General features: G+C 47.6%; 2 protein-coding genes across 4 annotated transcripts in view; both read right to left on the bottom strand.

The window, feature by feature from the left end:
- Window positions 1-89: 89 nt before the first annotated feature.
- HAS3 (hyaluronan synthase 3) lies at window positions 90-24,354 on the bottom strand. 3 transcript variants are annotated; one of them, XM_039851789.1, is made up of 5 exons: window positions 11,533-11,586; window positions 11,172-11,275; window positions 6,963-7,598; window positions 4,127-4,228; window positions 90-3,324 (listed from the first exon to the last, which is right to left on the bottom strand). In XM_039851789.1, exons 3-5 carry the CDS (start codon window positions 7,596-7,598, stop codon window positions 2,401-2,403), a joined length of 1,662 nt encoding a protein of 553 aa, XP_039707723.1. In that variant the 5' UTR covers window positions 11,172-11,275; window positions 11,533-11,586; the 3' UTR covers window positions 90-2,400. The 3 variants fall into 3 exon arrangements, with proteins under 3 accessions (XP_039707723.1, XP_039707724.1, XP_039707722.1); XM_039851790.1 differs by lacking the exons at window positions 11,172-11,275; window positions 11,533-11,586 and adding an exon at window positions 24,219-24,354; XM_039851788.1 differs by lacking the exons at window positions 11,172-11,275; window positions 11,533-11,586 and adding an exon at window positions 10,607-10,728.
- TANGO6 (transport and golgi organization 6 homolog) overlaps window positions 24,327-26,344 on the bottom strand; it is a 128,613-nt gene continuing 126,595 nt past the window's right edge. The window contains exon 18 of the mRNA XM_039851783.1: window positions 24,327-25,066. Coding sequence (XP_039707717.1) covers window positions 24,890-25,066 — 177 coding nt within the window. The 3' untranslated portion in view covers window positions 24,327-24,889. The remainder of the gene's footprint in view (window positions 25,067-26,344) is intronic.

Genomic DNA, 26,344 nt, shown 5'->3' with positions numbered 1-26,344 from the left:
GAATTAACTATTTCTAGCGCAAGTGCCTCTTTTAAAACGAATAAAGAGCTAGCTTTCATTAAGTACAAAGAGGGAGGAAGTAGCTCAAATACCAGCATTATGTGAGAATCTTTATTTTGACAAATAAGTGCAGTATAAAAACTTTGACCTGAAAAGTTAAAAAAAAGGTAAAAATAAATATGTTTACAAATCATTGTAGAAATAATACAAAAGACAGTTAAAATTCTTAATGAGGAAAAACCAAAATGTGTCCAGTTGTATAAAGGCTCTTCCCTTGCAAGAGACGGGATAAAGCTGAAGACCCAGTTTGGTTTCACTGCTGAAAAAATGTACAGAATAACTTAGAAGAACCAGTCGAGGTCAAACGTTGTGAGCCCACTACTTGTACCTGCCTACTCTTGATCTGAGGAAAGTTGATAACCACAGTGCAAGGCAGAGCTGTTGGTAGGACAGCCAAGAATTTTCCATCTGGGTGTCCATTCTATATTAATGTTCAAGTAAAAACTGAAGAAAAACAAGCCCTTAGTGAAGTCTGAGCTCTGCAGTTGGCTGACCGGATTTCCTCCATTGTAGTGCTCAAAATAGTTTACTTCTTGGCCAGCAAAAACACAGAAGAGCCTGGAACAACTGCCCTTAGCAAATGCCTGCTGCCTCTTCCCAGCCTTCGTGGATTGGGCCCGACAGCAACCAGCAGTCTTAGAAACTCGAGGTCTGTGTGATGTGGTAATGTTAGCCGCACTTGGAAAACCCTTGAGTTCGTGGGAGATGAAGGAAAGCACCAGGGTTTGCTAGTCTGTGGCTCAGAGCACACTGTGTTCCTTTGTAGGAAGCACCTGGGCACACTAGAGGCTTGCCCCTCGACTCTTCTCTACCTTAGCGCTGGTTCTGAGGGGTTAGCCTTACCCTCTGAGGATGGATGTTTGGAGAGAAGAGTTCATGAGCAAGCAACCCTTAAGTCAAAGGCTTAGTCAAGATCCCAGGTTTCACACCCAAGAGCTGGAAACATGGATTGGAGATCTCTAGAAAATGGCTGCCTCTCATTCTCCTCCAAAAAGCAGAAGGAAATAAAACAGCCCCAAGAGGCCTGAGAGAAGCAAGAACCTTAGGATTTAGGAACCAATTCCATCTTCTAGTTTGGTTTCTGGAAAGAAGCAAATGCAGTAGTGACTTGACTGTAAGAACTCCTTGGAGAAGCCACTGAGGAGAATGGACAGTCTCAAAGATGACGAACTTGGATTTGAGGGTTTACTTAGGGAACTCTGAAAAGCTTTCTATTAAAGATGATTGTCAAGAACTGCAGCCTGAAAGTCACATGCTACCCCAGCTGCCAGGGACTCTGTCCCAAGCAGTTCCAAGATGGTAGCCAATTTGGTCAGAGGCTCCTAATAGTTTTTCCCCGGATGGGCTGAGGGCAGGTTTGCCTTTTACAGAGGTGGCTAACCCACTGGGGAGGACAGAAGAGATGACTACATCATCTTGAAGAAAGTGAAGTGAGAAGGCTGCCTTAAGGCTCACCTGAATTTGAGAGAGTAATTTAGGAGTACACAGGTTGAAATAGCCCTCACATCCTTTCCAAGCATGTTGAAGCTTAATCTTCCTGGTAGGTGACCAAAACATTTTACCTCCCCAGCACAGATCACAGACAAGTGGGCAATTCCCAGGTGGAATACATTCAGCCCAAGGCCTCTGTATGGCTCATGGCCTTTAGCACCACCACGATCTTTGTTCCTCCTGGCAAAGTCCTTCTTAACATACATATACACACACACTTAAGAGCAGTTCAATGCTAACTCCCTGCTAGTTTGGCTCATCCTTGGGATGTGAAGGTGTAGAATGGGGTACATCAATAAAGCACCATTCTTGGACCCTGTTTTCTAATGCCCAGAGATCAGGCTTCTGGGCCTTTATCTCAGGCACAATCTTATTGCATTGATAACTGGATTAAGGGGGGAGACATCACTACCTGGCCCAGATCACTCAGAACTTCTCCTCCCACCTCTGGTTGTGTTCAGGTGGCTAAGAGAACCCCTTCCCACAAGCTAGCATTGCTCACTTACCTATCAAAAGTTGCCACTGAATTAACTTATTGTTTCGTTTAGCATACTTCTGAGTTCCCTGTGGATCCTGGGGCAGGAAGTGGAATCTTTCTCAGAGGCCGCCATGCAGTGGACAGGCAGCCTGAAAACAAGTCTTCGTCCCCCTGAGCTGGAATCAGCGTTGCCTCTAAGCAGAATTGCCCCAGGACACATAACAGTCACCATTCTTTACACTTCAGATTTGTCCTTTGGACCATTAAAAACTAAAACAGCATTCCCTCCTCCCTCCCACCCCATCTTTTCTCTTCCATTCCCCTTCCCTCCCTTACCCATTGCACTTTTCCCGCTCTGCTTGAGGGCTGTGTCACACCTCAGCAAAAGCTAAGCTATACTGCTCTGGCTTCTTCCCACATCGCCGAGCGATAATGGCTAGATAGAGCATGAGGAGGGCCACCCAATAGCAACCATACAGGATAGCCCCAGAGACGAGGAAGGCTAGCTCTGTCTCACTGAACAGATCCTGACAATAAGCTGTGTATGCCAGTCCCCCAAGCAGGACTGCCACCCAGATGGACACGGGAATGAGGCCAATGAAGTTCACCACAATGGTTTTTCGGCCAGAGGTGCCCCAGCCGGACTTGTTGATGGTAGCAATGGCAAAGATCTTGGCTGGCAGGAGGCTGGACATATAGAGAAGGGAGTAGAGGGACATGAAGATCATCTCTGCATTGCCCCGAAGGAAGCAGGCATAGGTAGCCTTGATAATGCCCACCAGCTGCACCGTCAGCAGGAAGAGGAGAATGTTCCAGATGCGGCCACGGTAGAAAAGCTGTATGACTGTGGCGATGAGGAAGAAGGGGAAGAAACCTGTGACCACTGATTCATAGGTCATCCAGAGGTGGTGCTTATGGAACCACAAAGAGTTGTAGAGCCACTCCCGGAAGTAAGACTTGCTCCAGCGGGTCTGCTGGTTGAGCCACCGGAGGTACTTGGTGGGGGTCTCTGTGAGGCACTTGGAGCGCGCTGTATACTTAGTCCTGTAGCCAAGGCTCAGGACTCGGTTGGTGAGGTGCCGGTCATCCCCAAAGCTGCACTTGCTGCCTAGGAACTTCTGATGGTACCAATCTTCCAGGAATTGCTGGAGGAGGCTGTTGCGGTACATGCCCAAGGGCCCACTGATACACTGCACACAGCCAAAGTAGGACTGGCAGGCCCTCTCCACGTTGAAGGCCATCCAGTACCGCACACTGCTCAGGAAGGAGATCCATGAATCATACTTGTTGAGTATCTGCAAGGGAACCATAGATGCTGGGCCTCCTCGCCTGAAGCCATGAGCCCCAGGAGATAGACAACAGAGACCATAGGCCTCCCTACCCTGAGTTCTGTAGCCCATTGCTCAAATTCCTAACCATCATTCCTTGCCCAGCCAGAGCTGGGAAACCTGAGGCTCAAAGGAGCCAACCACACCCAGTCACCTTCCTCAACTCTCCACTGTGTCATCTGTATTGATTGTCCCTGTAAAGTCAGTCTAGCAGTCAAAGCCACCTTCAGTCTCAGGAGGCAGCCTGTAGCAGTGGCAGAGAGAAGGCCTTGAGAAAGATGCAAAGCAATACCCCAGCCATCTGTCCTGACCCTTCAGTTGGAAAGCTGCTTGGGAGACCTGGTATGTTGCCAGCAGTACCTTCTGGAAGAAGATATGGCCCCTTATTCTGACTGCACTGCCCAGGGCTCTTGAGTGCAACTTACCTAAGAGCAAGGGCTTCTCAAGGGTTTAACTTTGGAGTTGCTTGCTGCACTATCAGCCAAAAAGGAAGCATCCTCCTAGATAATGGCCTCCAAATACTGTGCTCCTCCCAGCAGCATAGGCTCTCTACATACCTGCTAATTAATATTTCCCCCTCAGGTTGAAAAAGAGCAAGAAAGGGGTTGGGTAGCAAGCGAGCCCTTTGATACCAATGAAACTGTCAAAGAGGACCACCCTCCCGACAAAAATATTAGGAAGTCAAGATGCCCATTTTCCATGCACATCCAATTGGATTAGGAAACAAAGTCCAGACCCCCACCCCCAGGAATCTTTAGTTAGTTCTTACTTGGACATCTCCCCCGACTCCCCCTACTTGGGGGTCCTCCTCTAGGACTCGAAGCATCTCGATGGTGCAGGCTGGATCCAGTACCGTGTCAGAGTCACACACCTGTAGAGGGAATACACGGTCAGCCCATTTTGACCTCAGACCTGTCCCTACTCACCAGGCCACTCACTGTCTGAGGGATATAACTCTCTTTCATATAATTCACTTCCAGCCACTAGTAAAGAAATCTATGCCAAATAGGTGTGAAATGAATAACAAGGGAAAGTAAGGAAAAGGAGAGTTCAGATACCAGGCTTGACAGCCACCAGGTGGAGAGAGAGACTCAGGAGATTGTCAGTGCCCAGCCCGGAAAGGGAGAAGTGTTTAGTGCTGGACAAGTCTTTAGCCCCTATGGAGCCAGTTTCCTGAGAAATGATCTCAAGATGTTCTTCTGGGTCTTTGGGAAGAAAGAAGGAACAAGTCATTGAAATCAGATGACAGGCACAGTGCCTAGAAGGGCTAGCGAACACTCGGGAAGACCAAGAAATGGCTCTTGCCAGAGGCTATTGCCCAAAGCTATCCCTTAGGATTATTAATGACATTATATTATTAACCCTATTTCAGCCTCTGGCCTCTTAGGTGATCCATGGTCCAAGTGGAGGCTGTATCTACCCAGTCACAGGTCCTGTCCCCCCTCCCCCGCCAATATGGCTGCCAGCCCTTCTTTCCTAAAGAGGCTCATGGTCTGATTCTAACAGGTAGCCCCAATATTAGTTGAACCTGGGCTATGCACACTTACCGTTGTGGCTAACTTCTTGTCTGTTTTCTGGAAAATTACTGAGATGGTACAAAAGGCCCAGATAACCATAGAGCAGGGGAATTGGTTTCCTGACCCCTGACAGCAAAGAACAGTATCCACAGATGACCCAAACTCTGTTCTAGAAAAGCTGCAGATCCTTTTACTGAAGGTGCTGAGTGAGAGTGCATTAGCCTGCAGGAAGGGGCTGCCCCCTACACTCCAACCCTACCCAGCTTTCTCTCTCCGTGTGGCCAAAGACAAGCAGCAGAAGGCTGATGGGGAACCAGGCAGAGCATCACACCTGCTCCCTCCTACCTCCCCACCAACACATTCTGGCTCAGGCTGGGAAGGTCCCAAAGAGGCTCAGCGCCAGACTCCTAGAGCTTCCTCAGCTTACAAGCCAAACTTCCCAGGTGCTGCTGGTCTCACGGCTACTTACTCCCCTGACCCCAACCCATTCTTCATGCTGCTCAGCTTCCTTCACTCCAGAGAGGTCTTCCTAGCTGGGCAGACTTAGGGAAGTTAGAGCTCTTAGCTGCCTAGGTTCCCCCCTGCCTGGGGCAGAGTTATCTCCTACAAAGCACACCCTCAGCAAGGTGATTGAACGATAAGCTGAAATCCACCAGGGCTGCCCCAGGCAGTGATCCCATAGCCCTACGAGAAAGGTTGGCTCAGGTATGTGAGCCTGGTTGCTGATCCACCAGAACACACACACAGGAAATGCTCGGGAAAGGAAGATGTGTAGCAGAACAGGTTTTGGAGGATCCCATGCTTCAAGGGAATGGATGACAAAGTCACTGTGGCCTAAGCATGTGCCAGGGCTCAAGGGCTTTTTCTAAACCTCATTCCCCAGGAAAGATTCAAAGGCCCTTTGACCCTAAGTGAAACTACATAATCAAGAACTGCCTTCCATGCCTCCCTACAATGCTGAGGAGGTCCTCGGACCTAGGAAGACAGAAAAAAGTAAATACCAACTCTCATGCAAGGATGCAACTTTCAAAAAAGCCTGAAACAAAAAACCTGGTGAGCTAATTTTAGGTAGGTACAGTATAGAAAATTTAAATATTGGAGTACTCAACATGCTGCCAGCAAGACTGAGTTAGTACACAGGTGGGCTACCTCCTCATTCAAGCCATGAGCAAATCTCTCTGGCAAGTACAGAGTAGGGCAGAAATGGGAACGGACTGTATGGATGCCGGACCAGAAATCTGGGGTCCTGGGTGTCAGTTTTTATTTGGTACGGAAGTGTGTGAAGCTTTAATCAATTCTCTTTGGTTTTGTTACTTGAAAACTGCAGCTATACTAACCTTTTCAATCTAATAAAATTTCTAGGCTAGTGTCAATGGCCCCTTTGCCTGGAAACTAGGCAGGGTCTGTTCAGGGTCCTGGCCCTGCCAAGACTGCTGCAGAATCAAGCTGCAGGATGATTCACACCTGAGTGCCTCCACCTCCCAAACATGAATATTGGGAAGAGTAGGACTTTTTGGCCTATAACTAAAACAATATTTGAGTGCTTTCAAGCGTGATGTCTTTTGCTCTTCACCACACTTCTCTATGAAGAGGCTCATCCCATGTTGCCAATGGCCAGGCAGTACTGCACAGTGGATAAGAACAGATGCAGGACAGACAGACTGGGCTCAAATCCTGGCTTTGCACCTTACTGCTGACTGACGTTAGGCAAATTACTTAGGCTCTTGGTGCTTCAGGTTCACCTTCTATGAGTGGAGATTATAAAGGTTAAAAGAACTAATATATATGAAGTGCCTACAATAGTGCCTGGTATGAAGTAAATGCTATACATTGGTTTGCTATTATTATTATTAGGACACGAGTTCAGAGATCTGCCCAAAGTCACAGAGCTGAGTAACAGCAGACCCAGGTCTTTTTGATCCCAGGACTGCCGTTCAGAAACATTATGCCTGTTGCCTTCTTAAGTGCATTGGAGGGATGTTACACGACGCAAGGGATCTGAACTGGACCTGAAACTCCTAGAGGATGGTGTGCACTGCTGGCCAGACATGTCCATATGTCCACATACTCGCAGGGAAGCACCCTTACCTGAATATAGTCCACCGAATCGCCGAGGGCCTTGAAGGCTGTGTACATGACCTCTCGCTTGCCTCCCCACTTCTGCATGATGCATGAGAAGGTGCTGGCCTGCACCACATCCCGCACACGGTCCATGCCCTCCTGCAGGCTAGCCTCCGTCTCACCCTCACCCGCTTCATGGAAGTTGCTGCGCCACACAAAGAAACCAGCTTGCTCGGTGCCACCTAGCACCTCATGGAAGATGTCCAGCATGTAGGAGTCCTCCTGGCGATTGCCGTCCACCACCATGACCACCTTGAGGTTGGGGAAGGCGATGCGCTGGGCTGAGCGCAGACACTTGCGCAAGTAGTCGGGGTCCTCCTGGTATGCAGCGATGCAGAGTGCCACTGAGCGCCGCTGCGGGTAGGGCAGCTTCAGTGGCCGGCCTGCCTGCCTCATGTGTCGGTGCTCCAGAAAGGCAAATAGGCTCTGGATGAGCAGGTGCAGGCCCAGAATGGCTCCGTACAGGCCAAAGGACAGGTAGTGCTTTTCTGTATGGATGAACTGGTAGCCTGTCACGTAAGCTGCCAGAATGCCACCCAGCACTGCCAGGGCAAACAGGCTGGTGCCCACCACACGCAGGGCTGTTGTCAGCTGCACCGGCATCTGGTAAGAGAAAGCGGGAGATGTGGGGTCAGGCAGGAGGCAGCATCTCCCATCAGTGGGAGTAGGGACATGTTCTCTGGGCCTGGCCCAGAACGGGAAATGACTCACCAATAAAAACCATTTCTACTACTGAGCATGAGTAAAACTGTAGACTCAGAAGCCAGACTACAGGGGTTCAAATCCCAGCCCTGCCATTTACTATCTGTGTGACTATGTTCTTTCTGTCCCTTAGTTAATTCATCTGTAAAATGTGATTGAAGCACTATTGTAGCCTCTTTGAGGGTTAAATGGGTTATATATATAAAGCACTTAAAGTAGCATTTATAATTAATCATTAGACAAACCAAAGCCAAAAAGAGCTACATGATACCTAGCTGGTGGATGGCAGAACTGGGATCTGCCTGACCCAAAACCTTATAGGCAAGCATCAGAAGAGGTGAGCCTGAGGCACCCCTGAGCACAGGAGGGGACAGGGGGAAGAGGACCAGCAGGGAGGCAGCGCTGTGCCTGTGCCCACTAAGGGATTGCACTCTGGGAGGGGAATATTTGCCAGTAAAGCACAGCCACCAATGAAGCCCATGAAAAAAGTAGGGGAGGAAAAGCAAAGAAACAACAGGAAACAAAGAGGTGTCAGGGGAAAAAAGGAAACAGCTTTCCTTTCTTGAAACAGCAAAACCAGTAAGGGAAAGTTTCCCTGTGTTCTCTGCTTTCTCACCTATTTCTCATTTACTCGAGAGGCCGGAAAGAAAGGGAAAGCAACTGGGGAAGGCAGACAAGAGAAAGAAGAGGAAATGAGAGCTGGGGTGTGGACAGCTCTCCTGGAAGCCCAGTGCTCAGGGCACCAGAGGGAACTGCAGCCACACTGCAGCTGCCTGGGAAGCTCCATCCACTTGGTCCTAGTGCCCGCATGGAATCTCTGCTCATCCCCCTGCCCAGCCACTCCTGCAAATGCTGCCAGATTTCATTTGCAACTGAGTCAGGGCAGTAGCCCTGTTGGAAACAGCTGTATTTTACTGAAAAGAGCCTAGGACTAGGTGCCAGAAGACTTGTGCTTGAGACATGGCTCTACCACCTCGTGGCTCCCTGACCTTGCCCAAGTTCTCTGATCCTTGGTACCTCCTCTAACCTGGGGTTCTAATGGTTTCTTGCTCCACAGGTCTCAGGTGAATCATTTCCCTGGAAATGGAAGCATTTCCAGCGGCGACGGACTATCCAAGTGGGAAGGCTGTTTGTGGAGGGGGAGGAATGCCTGATCTAGAGAAGACCCTTACCACCACCCACCACCTGCAATGAGGTCTCACTTTCAAGCCTGCTCCAACTCTAGGTTTTACTGAAAGCGACCCCTGACCCACTCCAACACAAACACACCTTGCCAGGGGAACATGCAGTCACTGCCTAAATCAGCCTGAGATTCAGGCACCAGCACTATTCTAGCAGCTTCAGTCTGGAAAGTGCTGTTGGCAGCCTCTCCTCTCTGGGAAGCACAGCCGCCGGGCGCTCTGCCCCGCCATCCCGAGGAGCCTGCCGTGTGCTTCCTCCGCAGGACTCCCAGCCCTCCCTGGCTTCCCCCGCTCCTGGCACGCGTCTGCGGCCCAGGAGCCCCCAGACCCTGCACCCACGGCCCAGGAGCGCCCCCGTCCCCCTCCAAAGATTACATGTTCAGGGGGCGCTGCGGGCACCACTGCCCACTTGCAATCTGGGGAAGGGGAAGAGGCACCGAGGCCAGCCCAGCAACCTGCCGAGCGCTGCCGCCCCGCCTCTGTGCGGTGCAGGAGGCGGTGCCCACCAGGTTAATGCTACCATGAATGCACTCGCCACGCTTCTCACCCCCGCCTGAGCCTCGGCTTCTAGCGAAGGCGGTACCGGCCACACCCACGTGCCGGTTTCCCACGACCCAGCCGGGAAAGAACGGAAAACCCGAGGAATCAATCCGGCCATGCCCCGCTCATTTCTCCAGGGCCCCAGTCACCTTGGTAAAGTGTGTCTGAAGACAAAGGCGACAACCTCCATGTCACCGGCCCCCTCCTTTCCCGGGCCGGACCGCTACACCCCGCGCAGGAATTGGAGGCACTAACCCGTCACTCCCTACCCCACCCAAGACCAAGAAAGTCCCGCAGCCGTTGACCTCACGAACAATTAAGCGCTGGTGCGGGCTCTGGCTGAGGTGCTCTTGCCCAGATAGGAGGCCGTGTCACCTCAAGCCAGCGGAGGGGAGCCCAGACCGCCTCTCATCCTCGCCCCACTCGCTCAGAAGGGATTCGGCCCCTGTAGGCTAATGCGCACCCGGCTTCAAGGGCACCGGGTTAGGGGCGATCCCTAAGACCGCCCCCCCACACACACACACAGACGACGGAAGAAAACCCCCAACCAAAGACGCACACCGCCAATCTGTCCCCGAAACTTTGCGGGGCTGCCCAGTCTGCAGCCTCTCCAGCTGACAGGTGTGCCCTGCTGCCGGGCCCACCCGCAGCGAAATGGAAACTTATGAGCGGGGCGGGGGCTTTCTCCTTCGCTCCCGGCCGCCCTCCCAACCCCTCCGTGCCAGAAAGGGAAGGGGAGCCCAGGCTCGCGGATACGTGCGGCCGTGGCCCAGCTGACCCGCAGGAACCTGGGCGCTGAGCATCTTGGTGGCAGGACAGGTGCGAACCCGCTGGCGGGCGTGGGGGAGGGAGAGTCGCTAGCCTGCCTTGTGCCCCTCACGACCGTCCGCCTCCTAATCCATTCACAAAACAGGAGCCGCAAGGGAGGAAGGGAGGAGAGACTGGAGGAGAGGATGGAGGAAGAAAGGGAGGAGGGGTCAGTGGGAAGGGGGCTGCAGGACCTGCCGCTGGCAAGCCTAGAGATGCCGCAGCCCTCGGCCCGCCTCCCGGCACTGGACGCGGCGCCCGCACGGCCCAGGGAGCGGGTTGGGGTCAGCGGGGCATCCCTGGAGCACTGCGCGCCCGCGTCCTCTGCGCAACCCCCACATGGCCCGCCTCTCCGAAGCTGCCGGCCGGGCCCGGGCTCACCGTGCCGCCCGCTGCCCGCGCTCCGGTGCTCAGCAGGCCCGCGGCGGCTCCATGCCCCTCCTCCCACTCCTCGCCGCCGCCGCGCCTCGCTCCCGGGTGCACCGCCGCCGCCGCCGCCGCGCTGACTGACGAGCGCCGGCCTCGCGGAGCCGCATTTAAGTACCGAGCCGGGAGAGGCGCCCTCCTCCGGCCCTGGGGCCGGGAAAGTTGGATAGAGTGGGAGGGCTCCCCCGAGGGCAGCAAGGGAGCACCCCCTTCCCAGCTCGGGCGGAGGGAGCTCCACGCGGCCAGCGTTCGGCGGGACGCCGGGTTCCGCGTGGACGCGGCTCCTCCTGTTCGCAGGAACTCGCAGTCTCCGCGCCTTGGTTAACTGGATTCCCCCAACCCGGCCAAAGGCCGAGCTCCTCTGCGCTCGCCCCCAGGCCAGCTGCCCAGAGGGAGGCGGTCATTTTGCTGAACCTAGAACCTGAATCGTTAACTTTCAGAATAACCCAAAGGGCCTTCCAAAATTGTCACTCTCCGTGCCCCGCCCCCCCGCCATTTCTAAGCCTGGAAATCTACTCACCCTGCAAAGTGGGCGAGCGGGTAGAAATCGTCCCCAGACTTCTGCACGCGAAGGGGCTGTTTGCTTATAGGGTACTGCCTGAAAACCAAGACAGCAGAACCTTCCTGCCGGCAAAAAGGGACGCAGAAGAGAATAATTGTCAAATATAAAAGACTGGTCAAAGAAGGTGTTAGCAATTATGACAAGCTTAGCTCCGAATTCCGCAATGGGGCGCTGATGACTTTAAGGCTGTTTGCAAAAGCTGCAAATGGTCTTTCAGAAACCTTGAAAGTTCCAGTGTCTTAAAGCCAAAACCAATTCTTCCTCCCCCTTTTTACACCTTTATTTCCGGCACCCACGACCTCCTAAATTCCCAACTGACCTTATTGCCAGTGGTTTCCCGGTCCCTGAGGGCTGACTGCGGAGACTTAGGTGAGGTGGGGTGGGGTTGGGGAGAGGCGGTAAGTTGTTAGTAGAGGAAGGAAGTTTAGAACCAGCTGAATGCACTGAGTTTCTCAACCTCGGAAAAATTTTACATTATACAGACTAGTAAAAAATGAATTTACATGTCCTCCAAGCACACCTGAGATAATTCTATCATTTCTTTCCAAGCAGGCACAAATTTACAGAAACCTGATTTGCAGTCTACAAGCTGCTCCTCTCAGAAGCCTTAGGGGCTCAGGGACTTGCCTACCCACCCTCACTCTGGTAATTTCTGTCTCTACTAGGTAAGCAAAGACCCCTACTCCACCACTCCCAGCCTACATTACAGAATTCAAATTATTTCATGCTTTTGCTTGAGAAAAATCAACACTAATGTGCTACATCATTTAAACATTATTATGTGCTTTTTAAAAATAATATTGAATTCACAATGGTGATGTGTTTTGAACTTCAGATTGACCCTAATAAGAGCTAATAATGCACAGGTAGAGAGAGAAGTCCCTGGTTAAGAGGAGGTCTCTGGAGGCAGACACCCAGTTCTACCACCAGCTATGTGGCACCAGCCTCAGTATCTTCATCCCAGAAATGGGCTGGAGTATCTCCTTTACAGGGTTGTTACAAGGATCGAATAGATTGGCTGAGATTAAGTGCTCAGTAAAGGTTAGCTCCAGTTAATCTCAACCAGAATGGCATCAGTTTGCCGATGCTGTGGATTCTATATGCCCATCCCTCCTGGATGTGACACTTGGGTGACAGGAAGTTCAGAGATCAGTATTAATGACAAATGTCTTGTCTTGACTGCATTATCGGTCTCCTAGAGCCCTGGGCCACACCCTCCACATCCAAAGGCACCACAGAGCCTGGAGTTACCAGAGATTAGCTATCTGATCTTACCTCCATCCAAATTTGCAATCTACATTTTAGACTTAGGGGAAATAAGCAGGGGCTAGAAGAGACAAACATGAGTGCCTCAGCCTGCTGGGGAGTGAACACCCCATTTATCTATCTATCTATCTATCTGTATTTATTAAAATTAATTTATTTTTTGTGGTGACATTGGTTAATGAAATACAATAAGTTTCAGCTGTGCACTTTAACAGTAAGGCATATATATATTTACATGGCGTGTTCACCTCCCATAGTTAGATTTCTTTCTGTCACCATATATTTGACCCCCTTTACCCCATCTCCTTCCTCCTCCCCCTCTCCTTTGGTAACTACTAGTCTATTGTCCACGTCCATAAGTCTCTGTTTGATGAACATCCCATTTAAAGGAGATGTCCCTGTGAGAGGAAGGGCCCAGCATGGCCAGGTGTTCTGTTGTCAAGAGAAGCCAGAAATCCAGATTTTTATGTAAACTCTCCTAATTTTTAAGCGCTGGAAGCTAATTCAAATGTCAAAGAAACAAAAACACTCCACAGGCCAGGCAAAACGTGTGAGTTATATCCAGCCAACTGGCTGCTTAATTGACCTGTCCAGAAGGGTAAGGGACAGAGCAGCCAGTTCGGAAAGATGAGGTCAGCAGTGTGACTTCTTGGGTGCAAGTTGCCTGGGGCTGCTCCAGGAGCATCTCATGCCTAGTTAATTTTGAAGGTTCCAACTTTGTCCCACAGGCTTATTGCCTATCTCATTTAGCTGGCTCTAGGGAGTTTTATAGGTGGTAGAGCACAACCTCACTAGACAATTAAAATGTCCTGTATTTTAGGACAGTGGGTTCATATGCAACATCATGAGAAAATACTCTGCCTGTACCAATTGGCTTGCCCGAGGGAGCAAGTTCTTTTTTTCTGGTCTGCAGGGCCAGCAACCTGGTGCTGTTAGGCAGCTAGGAGAGTCTTTACCTTTGTGTCGTATATGCAGGGGGTGGGAGGTGTCTGCCTGTGATTAACATCCGGGTGGCAGTACCCTATTTGCATTCATCTCTGCAGAAGGAGTTGGGTAGGGGGATCTTTAAGGAAATTATATATATATGCATATGCATGCATATATATATATGTGTATATGTGTGTATATATATATATAATTTCATGGATCCTACCCAGTACTTCCATTCATATATGTATATAAATTGTTCTATATACATATATATATATATATATATATAATTTCCTTAAAGATCCCCCTGCAACTTTGTTCTGCCTACAGGTTTGTTCTGTATACTGCACATGCATATATGTGTGAGCCTTGTGATATGTATATATGTATATATATATATACTACACACATATATATCATGTTATATAGAATAAACTCAACTAATTCTTCATATACATATATATGTATTGTGTGTGTATATATATATATATATATATATATATATATATATACACACACACACCTATATATCAATATAAATAAACTCAACTGTATCTCTCTCTCACCACTCTCTACTCTCTCACTACTACTGCTTGCCACTATGAGGTTTAGAATATGAGAGATTCATTTCGCCCCAATCATTTTAAAACATGAATTCAATTTTTTGAATATTGCTGGATGAGGCACTCGGGGTTTCAGGCAGCTGTCAAATGCCCACACCACTCCCCTACTTGGCTCAGTCATAGAAGATTTGTGCTTCATTTCAACATTCATTCATAACAAATACTGAAGACCTGCTCTGAGCAGAGAACGGTCCGACCCTAGGAATTCTAAGGCTGGTCCCTGCTATCCAGATGGTCACCCGATTTGAGGACAAATACACTTGAACAATTAAGTCACCATACAAGGCAGTTTATACATGTTGATGAGAGAATCCAACTAAAAGAGTTTGAGGATTTCAGGAAAGAGATCTTCATGAACTAGAATGGGCTGGGCAGTTTCATGAACTTGAGCTGACTGCATAGAAAGGTAAGCATTCTAGATGAGAAAAATAGCTTAAAAACAAGAGTGGGTAGAGAAATGGGTGAGCTGTGTTTCAAAGCACAGTGATGAGAGGCTTGGATAAAACAAGAAGTTTTCACTAGAGAATTCGCTTTTTAAGAGGTGCCTGAGAGAAATTCTAGCTGCTGAGGAAGATGCTAGGGACAGATTCTGAAAGGCCATGAATGAGTTCAGATTTTATCCGATAGGTGAAGAACTTCTGAAGATGTCTGAGCAAGGTGGTCAAAGTATTGTTCAGAGACAGCCGAGCTGGTGTTATGTTGGGGTAAGGACCAGGAATGGGGTATAGGAAACTTGTCAGGAGGCAGATAAGCCACAACAGAGGGATGAGAAGACAGTGGTGCTGCCTTTAGGATGTAGAGGTGGGGCAGGCAGTGGAGGTGGGGGCAGACAAGTGAGGGTAGAGGTGGAGTCAAGAGAAAGAGACTCCTACAGTTTGGAAAGCTGAAAGGGCCATTCTCAAAGCTTCAGAGGGTTTGAGGTAATGGAAGCTGACAGCTCCACAAAGATTCCACCTTCCACCTTTCGAATACCTTGCACCAATACGAGTCCACCATTCAATCTATCTTGTCATCACTGGTGCTTGAAGCTGCAGGACAACCCTGCCAGCAACCAGATGTTGTTCTGCTCTGCTCATCTCCTAGTGAGTGACTGGGCAGGGGAGGGGAGAAGGGATATTTTAGCTCCATAGGCTGACCCCTCACCCTCTGACCTCACCCTTTAGTGCTACTCCATGGCATCCAGCCCACAGCTTCTAGTGAAGCAAGGCAGAATGGGGGATGGCAGCCGAGCTATCAGTTCTCCCCCTGTCGGTCCAGGCTTCCTCCCATCAACTTCCCCTGGGCTGGCCACAATCAAAACCTCTTGAAGCTCAGGAAGGTGAACTTAAACTGGTCTCCAAAGAGAAGCAGGTTATGTCCCCCAGCTGACTAAATAGAGCTTTCTCTTCAAGGCAGCTTAATCTGCAATACTAGTTAATACATAATTCAAAGTGGAAAGCGTGTGCCTTGACTATAGCAAGGCAGCTACTACCAAACAAAGTTATCCTTTCATAACTTTGCCCTCTTACTGACAAGTACTCCGTAATCAGTCCCATTTCTAGGGGCTATGTTTGAAGAAGCAAGTGTAAGGACTTTTCTGTCCTTGCAGTTACAATGGTGAGATTTTAACTGCACAGTCCCCACCCCGCCCCACCCCCTTGGGTGGAAGAATCATCTTCATTTCAAAATAAGGAGCCCCTGCTCTGGTCACAGCGCGGCAGGCAGCCCCTACTAAGGGACCAGCTTCTTTTATGCTGGCCCAAAGTTTAGGGTTAAGAGGGCACACCATAACGATAACCGAATATCAAACCAGACCTGGAGATGCTTTTCTCGGAATCCTGAACAGAAAAAGTTCTTCCCAGCCATCTTTCCTTTCTCTCCCTCCCCTAGGCAAATGCAAAAAAAAAAAAAATCCAGGCAACATTCAACCTTCTTGATGGAATATTATGCAGCTACTAAAAATTATGTTCACAAAGAGAATGTAGGAATATGCAAAAACATTTATAACGCAATGTTTAGTAAAAAAAAGGCAGAGTACAAAATGGTTATGTCTGACTACATTTACATTTGCTTTTAAATTCTACGAATTAAAAGGCGAAATTCATCCTGATATTAAGATCAGATTTGTTTGGGTGATGGAACAATGGATTATTTTCTCTTTGCCTTTTTCTCTATAGTCTCCGAATTTTCTATTAATAAATATAATAATTTTGTAATGAAAAGGTATTTTGAAATTATATGACTTGTGAGTTCACAGAATTTCCTTCTAAGCTGGGGCTGGAGGAGGGTGGAGCCTCATTCATACATGTGTTCATGTGAAAAAGGTTTGGCAACTTCAGTCTACAAAGAAAGTAAAGTTGGGAAGGCCAGGATACAAGATAAGATCAGTGGTAGTCGAAACTCATGTAATTTACTTTATTTAAATCCCTTCCACTGTTCCTTCGAGAGAATTCTGAAGGGAAGTGGGGGAGTATGTAGAGCTCTGTTAGCTCATCTAGCACCTTTGAGCGAATTAGAAAAAAGATCCCCTTCCTCTTGGCAACATAGCCAGGGAACATGATTTGCCTGGCGCACCCCAACTGGTGTCAATCCGTACTTACCCCCTCAGCTGGGATCACAGTGATCCTGGGTAAAAGAGGGAGGTGCACATACATGTGGGCTCTAGGAGTACCCTGAAAAAGGCATTCCCAAGACTGCTGCCCGAGGGAGCCCCAGGGAGAGGTTGTCTCTTCCGGATGTTGAAAACCTAGCCCTGAACAAGTACCCGTGTGCATGTCCACTCCCGCAGAGCACATAACTGTCATCATTACACAGGTGTGCACACACTTTCTCAAACCTTAATGTAACACAATCCCAGTCCATAGTCAGGGGAACAAATCGCTTAAGGTAACCTTGTTCCAATTCATTTGGCTCTTGTTACAATAACATCAACCACAGTTCCTAAATGTGCTGGTGCTTCAGCTTTATGTCTTTTTTCTTGATTAAAAGACATTGTTAGTCACTGCCCCAAAGGAGGTCCAAAGCTGGATCCTCCATAAAAGCAATTATAGAAGAGCCAAAGGTAGGGGGAGTTCTTATCAGCTCTTTCGTGGGCAGGGATGCCCCCAAAGTATGTTCTACTATCAGATTTTTCTGTTGTTGTTGTTAGGACCCCTCTTCCCCCAACACATACACACCTTCTTTTCTCACCTGGTAAGCTAACGCAGTGGTTCTCATGTCTGGCTGCTGCACATTAGACTTTTAAAACCTGGGGAACTTTTTTAAAAAACACTAATGCCCGGACCCTATCCCGGGTCAATTTAGTCAGAATCACTGGGGGTGAGCCCCAGGCTTGAGTTGTGTTTCCGGGTATTTTTTTTAAAACTCCCTAGGGGGCGATTCTATTATGTATCCAGCACAGAAAACACATCTTGAGGATTCATCTCAGCTGAGATTTGCAAATGCATTTTTGGCACTGGGGGGGACAGCAGAGAGCCAGCCAATCCAGGAGGTGAGCTCTCGAGTATATGAGTGTCTATCCATCTTCCTCTAGTGCCGTCCCTGCCACATCTGTTTGAATTAACTGACCTTAAAAACTTAATAAGGAGCCAGAAGGAAAAAAAGGAGAAAAGATGCTGATTGAACTGAAAATTAGGAGGGAGAGCCCAGGAGAAACACTGAGGTGGACAGGAGTACACGGGCCGGGTCAGTCCGCAGACCTTTGTAATCTAGCTGGAATTGGATACAATCTTTTCGTTGGCAAAGGCGCTTTGTCCAGGAGAAGTGGAGAAAAACCAGCTAGCCCTTGCCAGTGGTAGGACAGAGATGCCACAAATGACTTGGATTAGCTTTTGTTTTCTAAACGACAGAATGTTTGCTCTTTGGGGGCTTTTCCTACTCAAAGGATAGGTTAGGGTAGTGGGCATGAGGGGCTCTCTTTGGGGGCATGGGGTTCCCATGACTATCTCTCCCGTGGTCCTGGCTTTGGCCACATAGAAATATCCACACGGCTGATGCTAGAGCCTTGTTCTTTGCAGTCTCTGAACAACACTCCTAACAGTTTCTTTGGAGAGTGGAGGGTACTCAACCCACCCTAGCTCTTTGAAGCATCAGCGCTACTATTCTTTTAGTGGAGATGGCTTATTTTCAGGATGGGCCTTCTCTAGGATTGATATAGTCACCATAGGTTTTGAAGATCTGAAAGTGGTAAGCGATCTGATAAAGGTTGTATTTGTGCGTGGGGGGTAGGGGGTAGTTTGTTCAAGTTATAGAGACTCTGGACAAGTGCACTCACATCTCCCCTTTTTTCCTACTCTACTCATTTGTAAGATCTTAACCTCTATGAACTTTATTTTTCCTTCTGTAAACGAGGGCCATTAATTCCAGTCTCATTTTTTTCTCTCAAGGAGTGGTATGGAACAGAGCTATTAATTTATATATGTGAAGAATATATGCAAGAAATAAGTTTAAAATTATCTATTGTTATCATTCTGAATATGAAATCTGAGAACTGAAACCCTGCTTATAGAGGATGACAGGATAAAACAAACAAAAACAATAACAAACAAAAACAAAAGGGGACATTTCTGGGCTCTGACTGGAGTTCATGGGAAGAATCGCTATATTTTCTATGACACGCACACAATGTGGCTCTCTGCCTCCTCCACTCCCAGAAAGGCAGTCTTAGGTGTCTACTATCTTAGCTACCCCCAGAAAGAAGAACAAGCCTTTCAATAAGCAATTTACAAAAGCTGTCAAAGGAGCAGGTGGGCTAGGGAACTCTAGTCAATCTCAACTCCAATTGCTGGGCGAACTACAAGGTCAAACATAAGACATATAATAAATTCTGGTGTTTGAGGTTGAGTTTTGATATACGAGGACACTATCTGGAGGGGACCAGGGCTGAAGTTTAACTTGATATAAGTTGTCCATTTAAACAAGCACAGGGGAACTACTTATATTGTTTTTACTAGTTAGAAATCTAGTATCAGTTGGGTAGCAACAAAGCACAGTGACTAAAAGCCCAGTCTTGGGAGCCAGACTGCCTGAGTCCAAATACTGGTTTGGCTACTTCTCACTAGCTATGTAATCTAGAGCAAGTAATTAGTCTCTTGTGTGTCTCAGTTTTCCCTTCTGTAAAATAGGGATACTAATAATACCTACCTCACAGGCCCAATGTGAGGATTTAGTGAATATATGTCGCAGAATAAGCTCTTTATAGTGTTAACTGATAATTACATCCAATGATGTAGAGCTACTGCAATCGTGCAACCCAGGTTTAACAGGATGAACTGATCTGATACTTTGAGGGGCCATCGGACCCTACGTCCTGAGTCTGGTTTGGGACCTGTGCTCACTATCCTGGGGACACTCCAACCTCCATGAGAAGGCATACCCTAACACTCAGGACAGAGTCTCAGAGGCCAGAGTCTGGTAAAAGCTCTTGTTAATGGGCTTGCAGGGGTTCAGAATTTCTTTCCAGGGTGAGTACTTGTAAGCCACCAACTAGTATTTTCAGCTGGATATGGCTGCTGGTAAGTGTACCTACAAAGCATGTTACTGTGCCCGTACTGGTGGTTTTGGTACATGGAAAACTCCGGTCCCTGAAGACTTCCTAGTCCTGAGTTATTTAGAGAATGGTGTTAACATTTCACTGTAGAGACCGAACCTGCATTTCATGGATTTTAAAGCAATGTCAGCTGAGGATAGGGGAATGTAGATCAGCACAAACTTTCTGGTGAACATTTTGATACTAACATTTAAAATGCTCAGAGCTTTTGATCCAGCATTCCAGCATCTTAGGACATATCCTATAGGAATGCTTCCGTATGAAGAGTTATGTTTAAGAATCACTTTAGAATCATTGGAAATTAGAAACAACTCTACTGACCATCAAGTAACAAATGCTTAAACCAGCTATAGCTCACTTGTGCAACAGAAGACATACCACCATCACAAAAGAGAAGGATCTGTAACTACTGAGAGGAGACCATCTCCAAGGTATACATAACTAAAAAAAAAAAAGAAAAAAAAGAAAAAAAATATATGACACTATTTACGGTCATAATCGTGTTTTTGTTGTTGAAAGCAGTGATGTCTTCATTTGGGAAAAGAGTGAAAAAAGGAAAGAAAGATCTGGAGGGAATGTTTGTCAGTGGTGATCTTGGAGTAGGAGTGGAGCTGAAGTGGGAATTTTTCTTTGGTATTATTAAATTTGTTATAATTATGTAATATATGTAATCAGAAAACACACGTGCACACACATGCAGTCAGGGCATCCATACCTGAGGGCTTCTACTCCTCACACTCTCAGAGAGTAGAGGCCAGCAGAGGGGTTCCGATAGGCACCCTCAGCATGCGTCAGCAGAGAGGAACCGACTTCGTCATGGGACTCAAATGCCGGGGCTCACGTGTGTATATGAGCCCCTGAGGGTGCTTCTTGCACTGGGCTCTACTTGAAAGGCCGTTGTTTCTATACTAATTTTGGGCAGAGAGACTCCACAGTATTCGGATGTTCAAAAGAGTCTGCCTGGGACCCAGGAGACTCAGGGCCAAATCCTACCAAAGGGGAATAACAATAGCTTGCTTCCCTTATACACGATGTTGTGAGAATTAGAGAAGCTTATGGATGAAAAACAACTTTCCAGACTAAGGGAAACAGAGCGACTAACTGATCGTGCTATTCTGTGCCCCACAGGGACTGCAGAGGGTCATCTGGAGGCGGGACCAGAGGAGATGGTCTTTTAAGTACCTTCCTTTTGGAAGGCATAGCCCCTTCCAAAGCTGATGTGAGGGTCTGCATTCCCTCCTCACTTGCCAGGTACAGAGGCATGTGGAGCACAGCCCTGAGATCTGCCAGCAGAGGAGGGAGCAGCAGCCAATATTCAAGACAACTTCCCAACCCCCAAGGAGCATCTCAGTTCCAAGCAGAGTGGCGCATGGAAGTCAGGGGTGCTGCGCACTGCAGTGAGGCTGCTGCATGTGACTGCAGAATGCCTGTGGCTGCAGAACTTGCTGGAGGATACAGCGGGCATTCAGAGGTCATGACTGCTGAACAGGCGAAGCCTGGGGAAGAAGACCCTCCATGGTCCAGGAATAGTAGCTACCTCTCACAGCCCCCACCCTGAACTCAGCTCCCGGTCCTAACTCTCCCCTGCCACTGAAAATCCAGCTGAGATTTTGGATTTCTGTGTAAGACCAATCTGGTTTTGTACAAGTCACATGAATCATCCCTCAACCCTTTCCTACCAACAGATCAACTTTCAGATATCTTAGCCATCCTTCCACTGCAGCGGACTGCTGGTGAGAGTCACAGGCAGGTGGCAGGCAATGCTCCATTCACTCACCCTCTCACAGACAAAGGGACAGGGCAGAGTGGGTAGCCCTAAGGTGAATCAACACATTTGCTTTTCTCTTTCTTCTTGGGCCAATGAGGAGAAACTGCTGTTGCCAGAGAAGAGGAGGTAGTGAAAAGAGATGGAGTGCACTGCTTCATTTTGATTGAGACGAAAAATGTGGCTAGATATGCAGTTCCTTTTGGTTACACGTATTTCCCATTACAGCATTTATCATCTTGGCCTCAAAGCACTTTCCAAAAACAAGCTGAAGGGGCTTCGGGAAGAAGTAGGTCTGCAGCTGCCCGCTTGCTCAGAGTGGTCCAGAGGGCTCGATGTGATTGGGCACATCCCGTCCCTGTCCTCCTCCTCTCCACTTTCCTCTCGCTCACTTTGCTCCAGCCACACTAGTCTCCCGGCTCTTTCTCAGACCTGCCAGGCACACTCTTACCTCCGGGCCTTTGCACTTCTGTTCCCTCTGCCTAGAACGCTCTTCGCCCAAACAGCTTCATGGTCGCTCCTTTACCTCCTGATTGTTACTCAGATGTCAACTTCTCAGTGAGGCCTTTTCTGGAGAAGTTACCTAAACTTACAGCTCCCGCCCTCATATACTTCTCAACCCCCTTCCTGACTTTATTTTTCTCTATAGCATTTAACCCCATTTGACATTCTGTCTCTTCTATTATTTATCTTGTTGCCTGTGTCTTTCCACTATAAATTCAGCTTCCCTGAGGGTAAAGGTTTTGTCTGTTTTGTCCACTGCTGTGTTCTCAGTGGCTGGCGTAATATCTGGTGCACAGTATGTGCTCAATAAATTGCTGTCACTGTAGTCTGTGATTTGCTTCTTATCCTCTGGCCCCTGGCACCTCAGCCCTTATATGTGGATGGGTGGGCAGAGCCATAGGAAAGTAAAGGAATGGAGAAGAAGCATGAAGAAAGGAGAAGAATATTGGGAAATATAGAAAAATTATGTGTATGGAGAGATGATAAGGAGCAAAGTGAAAGAGATTTCTAACTAAATGACAGAGGACTCATTGAAGGGCAAGTTTGTGCCAGGGAGGAAGAACAACACAGCAAAGAGGGAAACTCTCCAGAACGTCCAGGAAGTCTAACCTTAGCAAGCGGTTGACTCTTGGGCACAAAGCCGGGGGTTCAGGTGCAACCACAGCTTTGGACTTCCTGCACATCTCCTACTACAAGGCCATTTTCTGTAGGCCAAGGGAGCCATGGACAGCAGGCCTAGAAAGAAGAGGAAGAAACCAGGAAGGGAAAGAAAGTAAAAGAGCAGGCGAATGATCTAGGGGAGTCTGGGTGACAGACCACTGGGCAATGGAGGAGACTGAAGGTAAAAGGCCAGAAGAACTTCGGCGAGAGAGATGAAGGGAGAGGCAGAGGTAGGAGGCAAGCATGAGTGTGCTGTTATCATGAGGAGCCAGACACCTCACAGGCCAGGGCAGGAAAGTGTCACCATTGCTCCTGCCATCTGCCCCTGGAGTTCTGTGCCTTTTTCTTTATTTTCTCAGTTTTGTGTTTTTACTATCCTAGTGTTCTCAATTCTCATACTCTTTCCCAGAGATGGATGGATAGATGGACACGGACGGACACACACACACACACACACACACACACACACACACACACACACACACTTAGAAGAATTATTTGATCATTTAGAAACTTTCCATATTTTGGTCATCTTTAGGAGGGTTGCAATAAGGTATTTTCCCCCTTGAATTTAGTAACAAAGTCAAAAAAGGTTCCTCTGAAACTGAATCCCAAATCAATAAAGAACAGATGCCTTTGGCTACTTGCCACAAAGTCAAATTAAGAGGTAATTTATAAGTGGAGTTGTAAAGAACAGAATGTTTCGTGAGACATTTCCTATGAGACTAGGTTCTCTGACTACAGAGTTTCTTAGTCTAATCAAGGTGATCAGTTAGAATGTGTCCTCAGAACTGGAATGCATATATTGCAAATTAAGTTGTAAGTTAAACCAATCATCTGACATGGTCAATCTGATTATATGAAATGGGTTATACGGAGTCTAGTGAAAGGAAGGCCAAGAAACAAGTGTATATCTAGTTGGCCCAAAGGAGATTCTTCTCTAATTTGAAAGCTCCAGTCCTGATTTTCTAGACATCCTTGATTTGGAGAATAGAAATAAATCCAGCTACCCTAGCTGACTGAAAATATTCCTTAAAAACATCTCACTGCTTTTGTTCTAAGTTTTTGCTCACTAAGCTAATTTGTGATGTCTAACCGTCTGTAAGTTGACCTCTTTAAAAGGATGCTCACCACAAAGGTTCTAAGCTAAGAACCATGTCTGTAATCTGGACAGAGAGAAATAGCCTATTGTTAACTGGCAAATGGGCATGCTTGTATACAGATCCCTCAGTCACCTGAGAGTTTTGGGAAATCGTGTTTTGGTTTCGCTGGGCCTGGTCGCCACAGAGAGTGGGGATAAAATTCTGTACCTTGCCCTGCAAAGCCGAGGACAGATCAAGGAGCTTTGGGTCAGCCTTGCTAAAGTGTTGACAACAGAGAGGGCTTATCAGAAACAGCAGTTTCTCCTTTTAGTCTTCTTTTAGCTGCAACCAAAATTCGGTGGCCAAAACATATAAATAAAGAAGAGTCCACAGTGCTACATCTGAGGTGACTTCAAAAGATAAACCTGGCATGAAGTCACCAATATGCAGCTCACTTTCCAGCACACATATGGTACTAACCCATTGTCTAAGCATTCATCTTCCTAAAGAAGCAGAGGACCGAATGCAGGATATAAACTCTCATCTGAGACGTTTGTGGCTTTTTCTTCTATAATCAGGACAACTCTGTACAAACAGTAGCAGAGAGGGTGAAAGAAAATGGCCTGGGAAGACAAACACAAGGCTTACCCTTCTTCTCTGGAAGATGCAATCAGCTTGATTCTCTTTTCTGGAGATCAAATCCTTCTCAAAGCCATAGCTTTCCACCTCGATAGCAGAGGACCAGATTCAGACCTGTTTATCTTTCTAGCCAGGGTAATTTTATTCCATTCTGCATGTTTCAATAACAATTTCCTTCCCCTCTCAACCTCCAGCTGCATTTCCATACTCTGAAATGCCTCTTGAGCAGACAAGGATGACTAGCTCTGGCTGCTGCTCATTATCACAAGGAAGAACAATCTCACCACAAAAGACTATCAAAACATGTTACAGACAGTTGGTCAACCTCTTCTACTCAAGTTGCAAGAAAAAAAATGGCCAATTAACCAAATTCCACCATTCCTGTTAAAAATATACTTCCATCAGGTAGATATATTTCTCTAAATGCTACAGGGCAGATTAATGAGATTTCAAATCTTCTTTTAATGGCACACACTTTAGGGTGGATGCAGGATGGCTAGATAGATGCTTTAGGAAGGTCAGCCTGAAGACACAAATGACCAGAGACATAAAGCCACCTCCAGGGTCAGCCATATTGCCAGCATCAAAGAGGCAGTGGGGCCACCTGCTGGAAGGCTTGGGCACTGCTCTGGTTGCTTGGTCTCTCTCTGCTTCCTCAGGGTCCTTTGAGCCAGCTAGGTCTATGGCAGGACCATGATCTTTTTCTCCAGCTTCTGCGGTGGGAACAGGAAGTTTCTCATTATTTCATCTAGCTCTTCCAAGGCTAGCTGGGCATGGACCTTGGCCACATCATCGGGCTCCAAATGCACTACGTGCTTCAGCAGGTGGTAGAGATCCTTGAGGACATCCCTCAGCACCTGTACGAGAGAGAAAGTCATGACCATGTGTCTACTATGTTAACATTTCCAAGAAAGAGCCAACTGCTTTCTCCTATCTGAGGAGTTCTGTGAGGAAATTCATACACTCCCTTAAGAAGATAATGCATGTCCTTCTCAGGCTGGAGACAGTGGGAGGGGCAGCTGTACTGAGATGGGCTTCTCTTTGGATTTCTCACTCACCTCTGACCCTTCACTACACTGGTCTTTGGAGCTGCTGCTCCCTGTTAGCATCGGGCTCAAGTATAGATTCCAGACCCCTTCAGTCCAAAAGCACAGCACAGACCCCAGGACCACAGACAGATAGTACTGCTCAGATACGGTGGCTCCTGGAACACAATTACCAGCATTTCCTTCTCTAGCTCCCACGAAGCCCTCTGCTGACATCCACAGAAGGAGGCATCTATCTTATGAAACTGAGGAGTCTATTTCTTCAGCAATCACGCCTTTCCTTATTACTACTTTGAAAATGTTCCTCCACAGTTCCATTTCCATGCCCTTCCCCCGGTCGCTATAATTTTTTTTTCAATTGCAACTCTGTGATGGGAAACAAGAGAGGACTCTGTAGACACAGCCGCACCCTTTTTTCACATCCAGTGCTCTAACCTTAAGGTCAAACATGGAATTTGGAGCGGGCCAAAGCACCTACTCCCAGAAGCTCCTAACATCCTCCAAAATCCTCCTGTCTTGGGAGCTGGAACTAGCAAGGAACAGGTTTCAAAAAAATAGAGAAACTCAGAGTAAGATGCCCTAGTAATCATCTGGTAACCAGGTCACGGGGGTCACATAATTTGTCTGCATCTACTTCTGAAGTTACTTCTGGTCTGGCTCTTTGCCTCAAAAGCTATTATTTTGGGGACAGGTACTATAGTAGGTATATTCCATATATTATCTCATTTTTATGGCAGTCATACAAAAGGAAGTTATTAGCCCTGTTTTACAGATGTGGAAACAGGATTAGAGGGTTAAATAACCTCCCCAGGTTACTCAGCTAAAAAAAATGCTAGAGCCTGTGTTCTTACTATTTACTTACTTATCTATCTTTTTATTTATTTATTTTTAATTATTTATTATTATTTATGCCTGGTCTTCCTAGGTGGTCTCCCATCCAATTACTAATCAGGCCTGACCCTGCTTAAGCTTCCAAGATCAGTCATCAGGCTTGTTCAGGATGGCATGGCCATGGACCATGGACCATGGCTCCACTGGGAGGCGAACCCAGGACCTTCTGTGTGTAAAGCAGACATGCTAACCGCTACA

Source organism: Pteropus medius, unplaced genomic scaffold (assembly GCF_902729225.1).
Source record: "Pteropus medius unplaced genomic scaffold, Ma_sr-lr_union100, whole genome shotgun sequence".
NCBI classification, from domain to species: domain Eukaryota; kingdom Metazoa; phylum Chordata; class Mammalia; order Chiroptera; family Pteropodidae; genus Pteropus; species Pteropus medius.
This window is presented reverse-complemented; position numbering and strand designations above follow the sequence as displayed.